This window comes from Pan troglodytes, chromosome 10, assembly GCF_028858775.2.
Source record: "Pan troglodytes isolate AG18354 chromosome 10, NHGRI_mPanTro3-v2.0_pri, whole genome shotgun sequence".
Taxonomy (NCBI): domain Eukaryota; kingdom Metazoa; phylum Chordata; class Mammalia; order Primates; family Hominidae; genus Pan; species Pan troglodytes.
Genome location: NC_072408.2, coordinates 38,847,461 through 38,863,437, shown reverse-complemented (window position 1 = coordinate 38,863,437; position 15,977 = coordinate 38,847,461). Strand labels below are relative to the sequence as shown.

At 57.6% G+C, this 15,977-nt stretch overlaps 1 protein-coding gene across 2 annotated transcripts in view; it reads left to right on the top strand.

Annotated features, from left to right (window-relative positions):
- Positions 1–15,977, top strand: part of LRP1 (LDL receptor related protein 1) — an 85,312-nt gene that overhangs the window by 41,663 nt on the left and 27,672 nt on the right. For both annotated transcript variants that reach the window (XM_016924881.4, XM_016924882.4), the window contains exons 21-41: positions 3,070–3,252; positions 3,682–3,882; positions 5,350–5,595; positions 5,799–5,996; positions 6,930–7,134; positions 7,315–7,479; positions 8,255–8,499; positions 8,786–8,917; positions 9,225–9,452; positions 9,678–9,852; positions 9,943–10,037; positions 10,277–10,426; positions 10,614–10,754; positions 11,102–11,236; positions 13,311–13,442; positions 13,707–13,841; positions 14,017–14,146; positions 14,258–14,384; positions 14,771–14,922; positions 15,013–15,137; positions 15,463–15,840. In XM_016924881.4, the coding sequence (XP_016780370.1) occupies positions 3,070–3,252; positions 3,682–3,882; positions 5,350–5,595; positions 5,799–5,996; positions 6,930–7,134; positions 7,315–7,479; positions 8,255–8,499; positions 8,786–8,917; positions 9,225–9,452; positions 9,678–9,852; positions 9,943–10,037; positions 10,277–10,426; positions 10,614–10,754; positions 11,102–11,236; positions 13,311–13,442; positions 13,707–13,841; positions 14,017–14,146; positions 14,258–14,384; positions 14,771–14,922; positions 15,013–15,137; positions 15,463–15,840 (3,678 nt within the window). The remainder of the gene's footprint in view (positions 1–3,069; positions 3,253–3,681; positions 3,883–5,349; positions 5,596–5,798; positions 5,997–6,929; positions 7,135–7,314; positions 7,480–8,254; positions 8,500–8,785; positions 8,918–9,224; positions 9,453–9,677; positions 9,853–9,942; positions 10,038–10,276; positions 10,427–10,613; positions 10,755–11,101; positions 11,237–13,310; positions 13,443–13,706; positions 13,842–14,016; positions 14,147–14,257; positions 14,385–14,770; positions 14,923–15,012; positions 15,138–15,462; positions 15,841–15,977) is intronic.

The following is a 15,977-nucleotide window of genomic DNA, read 5'->3' as shown; positions in this document are numbered from 1 at the left end:
ATCTTTGCAGCTCCTTGGCTTGTCGAAGCTTGACCCGATCTCTGCCTTCATCTTCACACGGTGTCCTCCCTGTGGGCATGTCTGTCACCAGATCCCCATTTCCCCTTTCTGTGAGGACACTTGTCATATTGGATTAGGATACACCCTTATGACCTCATCTTAAGTTGACCATCTGCAAAGACACTATTTCCAAATAAAGTCATATTCACAGGTATTATGGGATAGGACTAATATCTTTTTAGGGAACACAATTCAAGCCATACCAACTGGCAGTTGATTTTAGAAGTTTTAAAAGGCTGGGTGCGGGCCAGGCATGGTGGCTCATGCCTATAATCCCAGCACTCTGGGAGGGTGAAGTGGGAGGATCACTTGAGGCCAGGGGTTCAAGACCAACCTGGTTAACATAGGGAGAACCCATCTTGAAAAAAGAAAAGAAAAAAAAAAAAGGCTGGGTGTGGTGACTCACACCTGTAATCCTATCACTTTGGGAGGCAAGGCAGGAGGATCACTTGTTTCCAGGAGTTTAAGACCAGCCTGGGCAACATAGTGAGACCCCTTTCTCTACAAAAAATAAACAAAATTAGCTGGGCATGGAGGCACATGCCTGTAGTCCCAGCTACTCAGAAGGCTGAGGTGAGAGGTTGAGCCCAGGAGGTTGAGGCTGCAGTGAGCTGTGAGCTCGCCACTGCACTCCAGCCTGGGTGACAGAATAAGACCTTGTCTCAAAAGAAAAAAAAGTTTAAAAAAAACTACAGACCAAACTCTTCCTGCAGGCCTCATCTGACCCATGGACCACTAGATTACAGCCTCTGCCTTATAGAGTTAGGGCACATTCCCACCCTAGTAGGAGAAGACTGGACAGCATTGAGTGCCCACCTTGAGCCCTGCCCTGAGAGGGAGGACAGAGAAGGCCACAGGAAGCTTGGGAAATAGTAATTGCGTCTCCAGGGCTATCTCTGTGAAGGGGAGGGTGAGGGGCACAGGTGATATCCCTTAGGGTTCTGAGAAGGGGCCTCTGGAGGCTGTGTGGTGTGGTGAGAAGAGCTCCCTGCCGCTCCCAGATAAGCTGGGCAAATTTGGACAAGTTGCTTCCCCTGAGCCTGGGCATCCTCCTGTATGAAATGAGCTGAGGTATGTGAGGCCTGGCGTGGAGGAGCAGGGTGTCACTATTGGTAGCAGTTGTTAACTATGGTATGAGCTGGATGGTCTGGGACCATTCAGGAGGAGTTGTGTTTAGACTGCAGGTAAATGGACAGGAGGGAGAGTCTTCCAGTGGGGATGGCATGGTCCGGAGAATGCTGTCGTCAAGACTTAGAGGGTGAAACTGAGCACTTCCGTAGGGTGACAGTGGGGCCAGGTGGAGCCGTTCAGACCGAGGGAAAGGCTCGTGCAGGGACAGTGGGGAATGAGGCTGTCCTCAAAGGGGGCAGATGATGACAGCAGGTGTAAATCGTGAGAGGCTTGATTTGGGAAGCACTGGGAACCTTTGAAGGATTTCCAAGCCGGAAGTTGCTGTGATGTAGGAGGTGATTTCGGAACACAGTCCTAGAGGAAGATTAGATTGAGAAGAGGTTCAGGGGCCCCAAGAAAGGAAAATCAGTTCAGAGACTGCTGCTGAAAGTCCCGGCATGAGATGAGAGCATCAGCTGGGTCCAGGGTAGGGAAGGGGGAGGAGCGGGGTGCCTGTGGCAGCATGAGTGTATGAGTGTGGGGCTCCACCAGGCAGTGCTCCTGCTCCTCTCCTGGCCTCCTGAGTCAGATCTCAGGACAGCAGCCAGAGTGATCCTGACAACATAAGTCAGATCATGCCCCGGCCCTGCCCTCGAGCCTGTACTGGCTCTCTGCACCCTTGGAACAAATGCCAAGCCCCTCTGCACGGCCTGCAGGGCCCCCTCCCCTACCCCTCTGACCTGCATTCCTGCCCTCCCCTCCCCCTGCACTCTACTCCAGCTGTGGCGTTTTCTTTTTTCTTTTTTTTTTTTTGAGATGGAGTCTCCCTCTGTCGCTCAGGCTGGAGTGCAGTGGCGTGATCTCGGCTCACTGCAAGCTCTGCCTCCCGGGCAGCTGTGGCGTTTTCTTTTCTTTCTTTTTTTTTGAGATGGAGTCTGTCTGTCGCCCAGGCTGGAGTGCAGTGGCGCAATCTCAGCTCACTGCAAGCTCCGCCTCCCAGGTTCACGCCATTCTCCTGCCTCACCCTCCCAAGTAGCTGGGACTACAGGTGCCTGCCACCACGCCTGGCTAATTTTTTGTATTTTTAGTAGAGACGGGGTTTCACCATGTTAGCCAGGATGGTCTCGATCTCCTGACCTCGTGATCCGCCCGCCTTGGCATCCCGAAGTGCTGGGATTACAGGCGTGAGCCACCACGCCTGGCCTGTGTGCTGTTTTCTGAAGTGTTGGCATAGTCCTAGCTCGGAGATGAGACTTTGCAGCGGCTGTTCCCCTTGCCTGGAGTGTGCCTCCAGGGATCCTCTGGGCTCACTCGCTCTTCATGCAGGCCTCTGCTCAGATTCCTTCTGCCCAGAGGTCTTCCCTGACCATCTTACCTGACAGATCACCCCCATCCGTCTCAGCTTCTACCCAGCTTTATCTCCATAGCTTTATCAATACCTGAAATTACAGTCTAGATTTATGGGTTATGTCTTGTCTCTCTTCCCCATTAGAACCTAAGCTCCATGAGGGTAAGGACTTTGTCTGGTTCAGTGCTGGCCCCAGGACAGCGCCTGGCACACAGGAGGCACTCAGTAAACATTTGTGGCATGAATGAAATAGAGGCTAAGGAGGTGGGCATTTGGGCTCAGGCCTTAGCAAATTGCTTCTCCAGCTGAGATCTCTGGTGTCAATGGGGGGATTAGATGAGGTGATTGTGGGGCCCCTGGAGGTGTGATGCCTCCTGACTCTACTACTGAGTTGGTGCTTCCAAGGAGTGTCAGCAAAGCTTGGCAGACTCTCCAGGCCTGCCTCTGCTCATAGCCCCAGGCTGGGCTTACCGGGGTGGCAGGGCACAGGGATGAGGAGGGCTGACCTGGGCAACCCCTCCCTCCTGAGGCCCTCCACTGTCCCTCTGCAGCCACGAGGCCCCCTGGTGGCTGCCACACTGATGAGTTCCAGTGCCGGCTGGATGGACTATGCATCCCCCTGCGGTGGCGCTGCGATGGGGACACTGACTGCATGGACTCCAGCGATGAGAAGAGCTGTGAGGGAGTGACCCACGTCTGTGATCCCAGTGTCAAGTTTGGCTGCAAGGACTCAGGTGAAGAGGATGGTTGGAGGGCGTCTGGAACAGCACAATGTGGGCAGGAGGAGACCGTGTTGAGAGCAGAGTAGCGGCAAAGGGGATGGCACTGTGCTGTGTGGAGCGGTGCTGGGGACAGTGCAAGGCAAAAGGCAGTCCAGAGGAAGCTTGTGTGTCATGGGTGGGGGAAGGCATGAAGGGCCAGAGCCTGCACAGAGGACCTGAGAAGCCAAAACCCTGCCAGAGTTGAGCTTCAGCACCTCCTGCTGCAGATTCCTGCCTTGTTTGTTGCCTATGTGAATTTGACCCAAAAAGCCTCAGGGTTCCTCGTGGACCCCACAGCGTTGCAATCCTGACCCTATTAGAGAAGCCCACGGGGTCTGGAAGGAAGGGCAGGGGGAGCCCCAGTCCCCGGGCCTGGGCCCTCATAATGCACCTGTCCCTCAGCTCGGTGCATCAGCAAAGCGTGGGTGTGTGATGGCGACAATGACTGTGAGGATAACTCGGATGAGGAGAACTGCGAGTCCCTGGCCTGCAGGCCACCCTCGCACCCTTGTGCCAACAACACCTCAGTCTGCCTGCCGCCTGACAAGCTGTGTGATGGCAACGACGACTGTGGCGACGGCTCAGATGAGGGCGAGCTCTGCGGTGAGGCCTGGTCCCAGGAGAAGGGTGGGGAGGGTGGCTGGGTAGGAGTCTGGGCCAAGGACAGTCTTGGGGGGACCTGAGTCTAGGAGAGAGCAGCTCTGGCAGCCGGGCAGGCGAGCAGCACCCAGAGTGGTCACCAGCAGCCTGTGTGGACCTGGCGCTCCCCATGGCGCTGTGCTGAGTGAGCCACGCCATTAGAGCAGTTTATCCACAAGGCATCCCTGGGGGCCAGGTGCTCTGTTTTCTCCGTTTGACAGATGGGAGCACTGAGGCATAGAGGGGTTCCATAGTGGTCCCCCAGACCTGGGCCAAGGTCGCACAGCTCCTAAACTGCTGTGGAGACTCGGACCCCTCACCCACATGCATACCACAGAGAGATGCGGAGTGCTCTTGTGGAGACAAAGGCACCAGGGTTGACTGCTGATGGTCAGGGCAGGCTTCCTGGAGGATGTGGGGATTGCATGGGGTTCCCAAGGACAGGCAGTACTTGCAGAGTGAGTGAGAAGGCATGGGGGCAGGCGCGGTGGCTCACGCCTGTCATTCCAGCACTTTGGGAGGCTGAGGCGGGCAGATCACTTGAGCTCAGGAATTTGAGATCAGCCTGGCCAACATGGTGAAACCCTGTCTCTGCTAAAAATACAAAAATTAGCTGGACATGTCTGCAGTCCCAGCTACTTGGGAGGCAGAGGCAGGAGACTCGCTTGAACCTGGGAGGCGGAGGTTGCAGTGAGCCAACATCCTGCCACTGCACTCCAGCCTGGGCGACAGAGCAAGACCCTGTCCCAAACAAACAAACAGGCAAGGGGAGGAGGATGCCCATTCAAGACCAAAAGAAATGAGGTTGGGGGAGTCCGGGAGTCAGGGAGGACCATGTGTTGTGACTTGGGGATGAGGAGCAGAGCAGCCTTATCTGGTCCTCTTAGACAGGCAGAGCCCCCAGTTCCTTGGAAGGGAGGAGTGGAAGATAAGGCCACAGGGACTGGCTGGGAGAACTGCCGACAGGCTATCAGTCAGGCTGGCAGTTTCCAGGGTGTGCCAGAGGACCAAGGGTGGTATAGGCCCTGCCGCACCCCACCCCAAACCCCTCCAAATCAGGAGAGATCAGCACAAGGGGACTGGACCTAAGGACCTCCCAGGGTCCCTCCCAGGGAGGCAAAAAGCTGGGGCCCCCACCCTGGGCCCAAGAAGGCAGGAACATATCGAGACCAGACAGAGATATTGAGGGGTGCTCCCTGTGGGAAGGGGAGGTATGGTGCCAGCTGGTGGGTGCAAGGGTCCCAACTCTGGTCCTGAGGGAGCCCAGGAAGTCCTGGGCTGAAGCTCAGCAGGAATGGAGACGAATGGGGCCGTGGGCAGGGCACAAGGACTTGGTCCAGGCTGCCCAGGACTTGGGGCCCAGCAGGGCCGTGGTCTTGCCTCCTCTCAGCTTCTGACCCTGGGTCTGTTCCATGCCTGCCCCTCCCCTAGACCAGTGCTCTCTGAATAACGGTGGCTGCAGCCACAACTGCTCAGTGGCACCTGGCGAAGGCATTGTGTGTTCCTGCCCTCTGGGCATGGAGCTGGGGCCCGACAACCACACCTGCCAGATCCAGAGCTACTGTGCCAAGCATCTCAAATGCAGCCAAAAGTGCGACCAGAACAAGTTCAGCGTGAAGTGCTCCTGCTACGAGGGCTGGGTCCTGGAACCTGACGGCGAGAGCTGCCGCAGCCTGGGTGAGACAACAGTGAGGTGTGGTGGGGCAGGCCGAGGCAGGCCTCTAAGCTGCAGTGGGTTGGGCTTGGTGGCCAGGTGCCAAAGGCTGAGTTTTCCACCCTAGCCCCCAGTGCCCGGACCAGCAGAGACCTGCCTGCGCCAGGACGGGTGGCACACAGGCAGCTAGCCCCTTGCTGACCCCCTCACATCCCTCCCATCCCAGACCCCTTCAAGCCGTTCATCATTTTCTCCAACCGCCATGAAATCCGGCGCATCGATCTTCACAAAGGAGACTACAGCGTCCTGGTGCCCGGCCTGCGCAACACCATCGCCCTGGACTTCCACCTCAGCCAGAGCGCCCTCTACTGGACCGACGTGGTGGAGGACAAGATCTACCGCGGGAAGCTGCTGGACAACGGAGGTGACCACCGATTGCTGCCAGGCGGGATGCACGCAGGCGGAGCGCTCAGGCGCTAGGGGCCACAGGTCCCATCCAAGTGGCCCCAAAGCAGAGGCTTGGCTCCCCCATCCCCCACACTTCTGTTAATTGGGTTAGATTTTGCTGTGGGTCTCCATGCCTGACGCCCCGTAATTATCGTCAGCAGAACTGCCAGCCTGATAATTAACAAAATGATCAGCCTTACCTTTGAATGGCCTGGAGCTCTGCTCCCCAGATCTAGAATTGCAGGCTTGAAAGAAAAAAGCCACTTAGGAGTGGCGTACCTGAACGCTGCCTTCTGTCCCAGGCAGCGTGGTGCACCCCAGACTTCCTTCAGTCACACACAATAGTGAGTGCCCACTGTATACACTGGGCAGTGGGCATGCAGCAGTGATCAAAACAGGCTGTTTTCAGTTGTGTGGTCAAGGAAGGTGCCCTGAGAAGGTGACATCTGAGCAAAGGCTTCTAAGAGGCACATTTTACTAGAGAAGTTTGTATTGTTTGTAATAATACAAACTTGAATTTGAAACCATTACAAATGTCCATCAACGAGGGGGGAGGCTAAGTAAACTGTGATGATATCCACACTGTGCAACAGTCTCTAAAACAATGAGGCACACACATAATGTATTAGCATGGAAAAATCTTTATGGCAGTCACTTGAGCTCAAACAGTTGAGGCTGCCGTGAGCCATGATCATGCCACTGCATCCAGCCTTGGTGACAGAAGACCCTGTCTCAAAAAAAAAAAAAAGTTGGGGAGACAATAGGAGTCCTACTCTTGAATATGGGCACATCAGAAACTTTGGCAGAAGTGCCAGGGTTGAGGGTGGGTCATCGAGGGCTCCCAGGATTTCACACATTCATGCACAGCTCCCCAGGAGACACTAACCTTTCACTGCCCTCTCTTCTCCAGCCCTGACTAGTTTCGAGGTGGTGATTCAGTATGGCCTGGCCACACCCGAGGGCCTAGCTGTAGACTGGATTGCAGGCAACATCTACTGGGTGGAGAGTAACCTGGATCAGATCGAGGTGGCCAAGCTGGATGGGACCCTCCGGACCACCCTGCTGGCCGGTGACATTGAGCACCCAAGGGCAATCGCACTGGATCCCCGGGATGGGTGAGGACCTTGCCCAGCCTTCTCTTGGCCCCATGGCCCCCCAAAGTCCCATTCAGCCTGGCCAGGGACACCTTACTCCTCAGTGCCATCTGCCTCCTCCCACCCTCTACCTACGATCCCACCACAGTCGCTCCCTGAGGGCCCTGACTTTAGCCCTCCTGACCCCTCCCCACTCCCCAGGATCCTGTTTTGGACAGACTGGGATGCCAGCCTGCCCCGCATTGAGGCAGCCTCCATGAGTGGGGCTGGGCGCCGCACCGTGCACCGGGAGACCGGCTCTGGGGGCTGGCCCAACGGGCTCACCGTGGACTACCTGGAGAAGCGCATCCTTTGGATTGACGCCAGGTCAGCACCCTCTGTGCCCTGGGAAGGCCCAAGTCTATGGCACCAGGACAGGGTGGGGAGGGACCTGTGGTGATGAGGGTGGTGAGAAGGATCAAGGGATCTAGAACTAGGAACGGTGGCAAAGGACTGGGCACAGGAGGAGGAGGACGGAGGGGCGTGGGAAGGCCAGGGCCGAGGGGAGGGGGCGGGTAGAGGAGGCGGGAGCAGGGCCATCAGCTGTGGTTATTCACACTGTACCATCCTCTCCACTCACCTGTCCTCTCCACTCTGTTCCCTCTGCTGGGGCTGTGTCTGCCCAGAGGGAGGGGAAACTTCTTTCTAATTGGTCTGCCCAGGGAGGGTGCCTTTTTCTCTTCTTTTTTTTTTTTTTTTTTTTTTTTTTTGAGACGGAGTCTCGCTCTGTCGCCCAGGCTGGAGTGCAGTGGCGCGATCTCGGCTCACTGCAGGCTCCGCCCCCCGGGGTTCACGCTTAGGGTGCCTTTTTCTGACTTTCATCAAAGCCCTGAGTGCTGACAGCAGCCCTGGGGAGAAGTGACCGAAAGATTCCCTTGGGGCTTGGGAATCGGGGCCTGAGAGGTGAAACCTGGACCTGTTGGGTTCTCACACCTTGGTCCTTCTGTCTGTCTGCTCTGGCCAGCAAGGCTTAGGGGAGGGAATGGTCCCATGCTCTTCGCTGGGAGGGCTGTGGCCAGGGCCCAGAGGGTGGGTGCCTGGGCAGAGCTCTGAGGGCTGAGATCCCAGCTGGCATCCTCATTCTGCTCCATCATGCTCTTAGGTCAGATGCCATTTACTCAGCCCGTTACGACGGCTCTGGCCACATGGAGGTGCTTCGGGGACACGAGTTCCTGTCGCACCCGTTTGCAGTGACGCTGTACGGGGGGGAGGTCTACTGGACTGACTGGCGAACAAACACACTGGCTAAGGCCAACAAGTGGACCGGCCACAATGTCACCGTGGTACAGAGGACCAACACCCAGCCCTTTGACCTGCAGGTGTACCACCCCTCCCGCCAGCCCATGGGTAAGGGGCTCGGGGCCTCGAGCAGCCGGAAGGGAGCCAGCAGCCTCTTTAGAAGCTGTAGAAGCTCTTAGGAGAGGAGAGGGCAGTGAGAACAGGAGCAAGTCTGTGCTGGGATGGCAGGGGTGGGCCGGCTGTTGACAGAGGCACTGTCTAGCAGCAGAGGAGGGTCTAGCAGTAGCGGCTGCTGGAACAGGGGGAGGAGAGTGGGCGAGGAAGGGGTGGTCCATGTAGGGAGCAGCAAGTCACAGGATGCTCTGGCTTCTTCTCTTCTCCACCCTGCCCCCAGCTCCCAATCCCTGTGAGGCCAATGGGGGCCGGGGCCCCTGCTCCCACCTGTGTCTCATCAACTACAACCGGACCGTGTCCTGCGCCTGCCCCCACCTCATGAAGCTCCACAAGGACAACACCACCTGCTATGGTAGGAGCCCCTCCCTCCAGAGCCAGTGAGCAACTGAGGCTGGAGGGAAGGCCGCAGGCCCCAGGATCCCGGTTGTCAGCTAAGGCAGAGTCCCAGTCGGGAGGGTCCCGATAGGAGAGGTTCCAGAGACAGCCACTGTGAGAAGGGGCTGCAGGTCTGCCAGGGGGGCTGCACCCAGTGGGGTATGTCCACGGAACCAAGGGCCAGTAGCAAACAGACGGATCCAGAAGAAGGCAGGGCCTGAAACCGGATTGGTGGGAAGCACAGAGGCAGGGACTGCCTTCAGTGACCAGCCCGTGCCCCACAGAGTTTAAGAAGTTCCTGCTGTACGCACGTCAGATGGAGATCCGAGGTGTGGACCTGGATGCTCCCTACTACAACTACATCATCTCCTTCACGGTGCCCGACATCGACAACGTCACAGTGCTAGACTACGATGCCCGCGAGCAGCGTGTGTACTGGTCTGACGTGCGGACACAGGCCATCAAGCGGGCCTTCATCAACGGCACAGGAGTGGAGACAGTCGTCTCTGCAGGTTCTTCCTGGCCCTGGATGCCCACCAGTGGACATGGGCACCTCCACCCGCCCCTTGCTCCCAACCCTGGTCTACTTGGTCCAAGTGGTCCTTCTCCCAGTCCTGTTCCCCCTCAGTGCTCCAGCCTGGTTTCCTGATCCCTTTTCTCCAGAAAGCACACTGGCTCCCCTCCTGACCCACTGCCCTGCAGACACCCAACAACTGACTCCCTACTTGTGCCCCCAGACTTGCCAAATGCCCACGGGCTGGCTGTGGACTGGGTCTCCCGAAACCTGTTCTGGACAAGCTATGACACCAATAAGAAGCAGATCAATGTGGCCCGGCTGGATGGCTCCTTCAAGAACGCAGTGGTGCAGGGCCTGGAGCAGCCCCATGGCCTTGTCGTCCACCCTCTGCGTGGGTCAGTCTAGGGCCCAGGGCCGGGGAGCATGGGGTGTGGGGCTGGGAAGAAGAGGACCCTGACCCTTCCCTCTTGGCACCCTCCCCACAGGAAGCTCTACTGGACCGATGGTGACAACATCAGCATGGCCAACATGGATGGCAGCAATCGCACCCTGCTCTTCAATGGCCAGAAGGGCCCAGTGGGTACGAGCTTCCCTGCCCACCCCCACAGCCCTTCCCTAATTCCTTGACCAGCAGGTGCTTGCAGGGTCCCTCAGTTGCCCCTCAGCCTCCCCAGAGCCCTAGCTTAGTGCCTGTTCTCACCACCTGCCCCCTCACCTCCCCCCACGCACAGCCACACACTCTCACACACATCCTCTGCTCCCTTCCCTGGATCCCCAGCCGTGGGCCAGACTCCCCAGCAGTGACTCCCCCTTTTCCAGGCCTGGCTATTGACTTCCCTGAAAGCAAACTCTACTGGATCAGCTCCGGGAACCATACCATCAACCGCTGCAACCTGGATGGGAGTGGGCTGGAGGTCATCGATGCCATGCGGAGCCAGCTGGGCAAGGCCACTGCCCTGGCCATCATGGGTGAGGGCTGCTGGGCGAAGCAGAGATGACACAGAGCAGGCCAGGCCAGACCTACTGGGAGACAGGGGCTGGCTTGGGGCAGTCTCTCACCATGTGGGGCGGGCCTGATGACTTAGGGCCAACGGGCCCTTCAGGAGAGCTGGGTGTGGGGCCTTCCCAAGGGTCTCATCCCCTCCTGCTGCCCCAGGGGACAAGCTGTGGTGGGCAGATCAGGTGTCGGAAAAGATGGGCACATGCAGCAAGGCTGACGGCTCGGGCTCCGTGGTCCTTCGGAACAGCACCACCCTGGTGATGCACATGAAGGTCTATGACGAGAGCATCCAGCTGGGTAGGTGCGAGGCCGGGCGGCCGCTGGGGGCTCAGGGGCAACAGGGGAGCCGTCCAGAGCTGCAGGCTGCAGGGCCATGGGGCAAGGGAGTAAGGGTTAGGCTGTACCCACCACCCAAAGGGGCTCCTTGTTTCCTTACCACAAAGGCGCCTTATAGGCTCCCAGCAGCCCTGTTCACAAGGCCAGGGGCCCAGGAGGACAGAAAACCTGAGAGCTGGGTAGGGTGGTGACCCCCATTAGGTCCAGGGTAGTCAGTGACCATCCTGTTTCTGAGCAGCCCAAGCCTGACCCTGAGGTCCCAAGGAGGGCCACCTAACCCTTTCCCTCTGCCTCCCACCTGCCCCCAGACCATAAGGGCACCAACCCCTGCAGTGTCAACAACGGTGACTGCTCCCAGCTCTGCCTGCCCACGTCAGAGACGACCCGCTCCTGCATGTGCACAGCCGGCTATAGCCTCCGGAGTGGCCAGCAGGCCTGCGAGGGTCAGTGCCTGGCTTTCCTCCCAGCCTTGTCCCAGCTCCCCAACCCTGACCCCTCCTATCCTACAGCCCCACCTTCCTCTTCTTACCTTGGGGACAAGACTACATTCATCGTGTAGGGGACACTGGACTATGAAGTGGCTATGACTCTCCAGTGCCTCCAGTAGGATTTTGGAAAAATAGATGTCAGCAGGCAGATCGGGGCAGCTGCATGGAAGAGGCATGCTCTGAGCTGGGTTTTCTAGGACAAGTAGGATTTGGATGCATTGTTCAAAGGAGAGGGAACTATACACAAGGCAAGGTGTGTGCAGGAGCCCCAGCCAAGAGTGGTGGGCAAAGTGTGGGGAAGTCCTGGAGATAAGGCTGTGAGCTAGGCGGGGCTCCTGTGTTCTCAGCCAGGAGTGCCTGGAAAGTGATGTTTGGGGAAGATCAACCTGGCCGCATTGGTGGTGGGGAAGAAACCGAGGCGGTTAAACCAGTTAGGAGGCCATTAGGAGTAATCAGAGTGTGAGATGATGGGCCTGGGCTGGGCTCAGTAAGGGTTGAAGAAAAGAAATGAAACCCAGACGCATTTCACAAGAACCTGCTAACTGATTTATGAGCTTGCTGGGGGACAGCATTTCCCAAAAGTGCATTCCTAGGAGACTCCCTCTTTGATGTGGGTAGATTTTACCAAAAGAAACTCTGAGTTGAACAAAGTTTAAAAGTGTTTTGTGCTGCAGAACTTCTCAGAGCCTTGAATATGTTTATGTGTGCCAAGAATTTTTCCAGTGTTTGGGGTTTTCCAAAACTCACTTGACCATTCATTTTTTTTTCACTGAGTCTGAGCAACCAGGGACCATGTGGGGATTCACTTTGGGATGTGCTGTATCAAAGGGATAAAGGCAAGGGAGGATTCTGAGGTGCATGGGTAGTGGTGCCTCAAGACATGGGAAAACTGGGCCAGGCGCAGTGGCTCACGCCTGTAATCCCAGCACTTTGTGAGGCTGAGGCCGGCCGATCACTTGAGGTCAGGAGTTTGAGACTAGCCTGGCCAACATGGCAAAACTCCGTCTCTACTAAAACCACAAAAATTAGCTGGGCGTCGTGGTGGGCACCTGTAATCCCAGCTACTCAGAAGACCTAGGCAGGAGAATCACTTGAACCGGGAAGGCTCAAGGGTTGCAGTGGGCCAATATTGCGCCACTGAACTCCAGCCTGGGCTGGACTCCATCTCAATTAAAAAAAAAAAAAAGAGCCAGGTGCGTGGCTCATGCCTGTAATCCCAGCACTTTGGGAGGCCAAAGCAGGCGGATTACCTTGAGGCCGGGGTTCGAGACCAGCCTGACCAACATGGAGAAACCCTGTCTCTACTAAAAATACAAAATTAGCCAGGCGTGGTGGTGCATGCCTGTAATCCCAGCTACTCGGAAGGCTGAGGCAGGAGAATCACTTGAACCTGGGACGCGGAGGTTGTGGTGAGCCGAGATCGCGTCATTGTACTCCAGCCTGGGGAACAGGAGTGAAATTCCGTCTCAAAAAAAACAAACAAAGAAAAAGAAAAGAAAAGAAAAGAAAAAGAAATGGGATAACTGGGAATGAGACTGGCTTCGGAGTGACCTTAGGGGGTTGAGTTTTTGATGTTGGAGAGAGGGTGTGGCATAGACCAGACAGAGGGAGGACAAAGAGGAAACTAGGATCAGGCTGAGCACCAAACTGGAAGTCTAGATTTTGGAGTCACCTAGTCCTGATTGTCTGATCTGAACTCCCAGACTTCCCTAAGGAACTTGCAGGGGTGCAGGGTTGGGTTGTGCTGGGTGGAGGCCGGCAGAGCACAGGGTGAGAAATCCGAGTCTCTGCTGCCCTCTCATGGTGGCTAGGGGTCCTGCAGGTGGTTCCCCAGAGCTACCAGCCAGGTGCGCTTCCTCCCGGCCCATGCTCTGGCCTCAGGCTAGGGTGTGTGTGCTGGGTGGAGGATAGGGATGATGGCGGGGGGGGATGATATCAAAGGAGAAGCAGAGGACAGTTGGAGGGTGACAGGAACCAAGCTTAAGGGAGTGTTGGCGATACCCATGCCTTAAGTTTCCTTGTCTTTCAGGCGTAGGTTCCTTTCTCCTGTACTCTGTGCATGAGGGAATCAGGGGAATTCCCCTGGATCCCAATGACAAGTCAGATGCCCTGGTCCCAGTGTCCGGGACCTCGCTGGCTGTCGGCATCGACTTCCACGCTGGTGAGCCATTTGGTGGCAGAGGGAGTTGGGCGTGGCGTAGGAGCTTTAGGGGTGGTGTGGTGTGCCCTGAGGGTCCAGTGAGAGGCTGCCTGAACTGGCCTGAGGTGGGGCACTTGCTACAGCTGCCACCCCGACTCCACCTCCCCTTCCAAGCACCTGGCCCCTCCGGCACTCTCTCACCTCTGTCTTGAGAGAGTGAGATTTTGACCCCTCATCTTACTCCTGCCTTATTGGGCATCCCCATGTCACCTCCTCCACCTCCAGAAAATGACACCATCTACTGGGTGGACATGGGCCTGAGCACGATCAGCCGGGCCAAGCGGGACCAGACGTGGCGTGAAGACGTGGTGACCAATGGCATTGGCCGTGTGGAGGGCATTGCAGTGGACTGGATCGCAGGTGAGCAGTGGGCAGGTTTGTGGGGCTTGAGGTGTGGCAGAGGACTGGGGGACGAAGTGAGAGGAGGAGTTGGCGGGAGCAGGAAGAGGAGCTGTAGGGGTGCCTGGGGGCTCAGAGACACCAGATCCACCTGTCCTCACCCAACCTCCCTGAGCCCCACCAACTCTCTCCTTAGGCAACATCTACTGGACAGACCAGGGCTTTGATGTCATCGAGGTCGCCCGGCTCAATGGCTCCTTCCGCTACGTGGTGATCTCCCAGGGTCTAGACAAGCCCCGGGCCATCACCGTCCACCCGGAGAAAGGGTGAGGAGCTGGACAGACTGGCCTTGTCATTCTGCCCATGGCCCATGCTGATGAGGCCCTGTCTCCTCCAGGGTCTGAGGACTGACCCCCACTTCCACCCCCACCCCACAGGTACTTGTTCTGGACTGAGTGGGGTCAGTATCCACGTATTGAGCGGTCTCGGCTAGATGGCACGGAGCGTGTGGTGCTGGTCAACGTCAGCATCAGCTGGCCCAACGGCATCTCAGTGGACTACCAGGTTCGCACGCCAACTTGGCCTTGGATCCGATGGTAGACCCCTGACCCAGGCTCCTGTTGCCTGTGATGAGCCCATTCTGGGAGGACTTAGACCCCAGGGGAAGTCACGGGGTCTCCCAGCCCAGCCCTCCACCCAGAGTAGGACTCCTGCTACCACAGAGATGATGGGCAGGGGTCGCTCAGAAGTGGGGAGTGGGGGAGTGGAGAGATGCCTGGAGGTCACCTTATCAGCAGGGCAGTGGGCGGGAGTGTATGCAGGAGGCAGGAGTGAGTTAGGGGAGGCTGAACTGAGGGCCCCACTCTGGCCCAGGCACTCCCTGCTGCCCCAGACATGGGGCTGGCAGCGAGCTCAGCCCTGGAGGTGAGGTGGGTGCCTCTGGCCTGTAGGATGGGAAGCTGTACTGGTGCGATGCACGGACAGACAAGATTGAACGGATCGACCTGGAGACGGGTGAGAACCGCGAGGTGGTTCTGTCCAGCAACAACATGGACATGTTTTCAGTGTCTGTGTTTGAGGATTTCATCTACTGGAGTGACAGGTGAGGGCTTCTGTCCTGGCCTCCTCAGCTGATCTCTTCCTTCCCTCCTGGCTCCACTGATGCCCTGCTTGTGCCCTGTCCTTCCCTCAGGACTCATGCCAACGGCTCTATCAAGCGCGGGAGCAAAGACAATGCCACAGACTCCGTGCCCCTGCGAACCGGCATCGGCGTCCAGCTTAAAGACATCAAAGTCTTCAACCGGGACCGGCAGAAAGGTGAGGCTGGGGCTCTGGGCTGGGGTGGAGAGGTGAGGGGGACTCTGGCCTGGGAGAGTGCTCCCCAGGGAACCCAGTGTGAGAGGGCTGGGAGACAAGTTAGACCCATGGGGCAACTTCCGATGGCCCGAGAGACCCAGGGATGGGGAGGAAAGGCTGAGGTGCTCTGGGACAGATCTTGGCATTGGGCTCTGGGCCCTGGAGGGTCATTCAAGGTGGGGATACCGAGGCAGAGGGCAGAGCTTTCGCCAAAGCCTGGATGACAAAGGCACCAGCGAGCCTTTCCCAAGGCAGGCCCTGCCCTCTGTACCCTCCCCTCCCCCAGGCACCAACGTGTGCGCGGTGGCCAATGGCGGGTGCCAGCAGCTGTGCCTGTACCGGGGCCGTGGGCAGCGGGCCTGCGCCTGTGCTCACGGGATGCTGGCTGAAGACGGAGCATCGTGCCGCGAGTATGCCGGCTACCTGCTCTACTCAGAGCGCACCATTCTCAAGAGTATCCACCTGTCGGATGAGCGCAACCTCAATGCGCCCGTGCAGCCCTTCGAGGACCCTGAGCACATGAAGAACGTCATCGCCCTGGCCTTTGACTACCGGGCAGGCACCTCTCCGGGCACCCCCAATCGCATCTTCTTCAGCGACATCCACTTTGGGAACATCCAACAGATCAACGACGATGGCTCCAGGAGGATCACCATTGTGGAAAGTGAGCCCAGACCCTAAGTCTTCCCAGGAAGTGGGACATGGGGCGGGGAGCAGCACAGACTCTTAGACCCCAGCCAGGCACTCTACCCTAGGTCTGAATCCCAGCAGCTACAACTCAGCTGAATCCAACTGCACCCC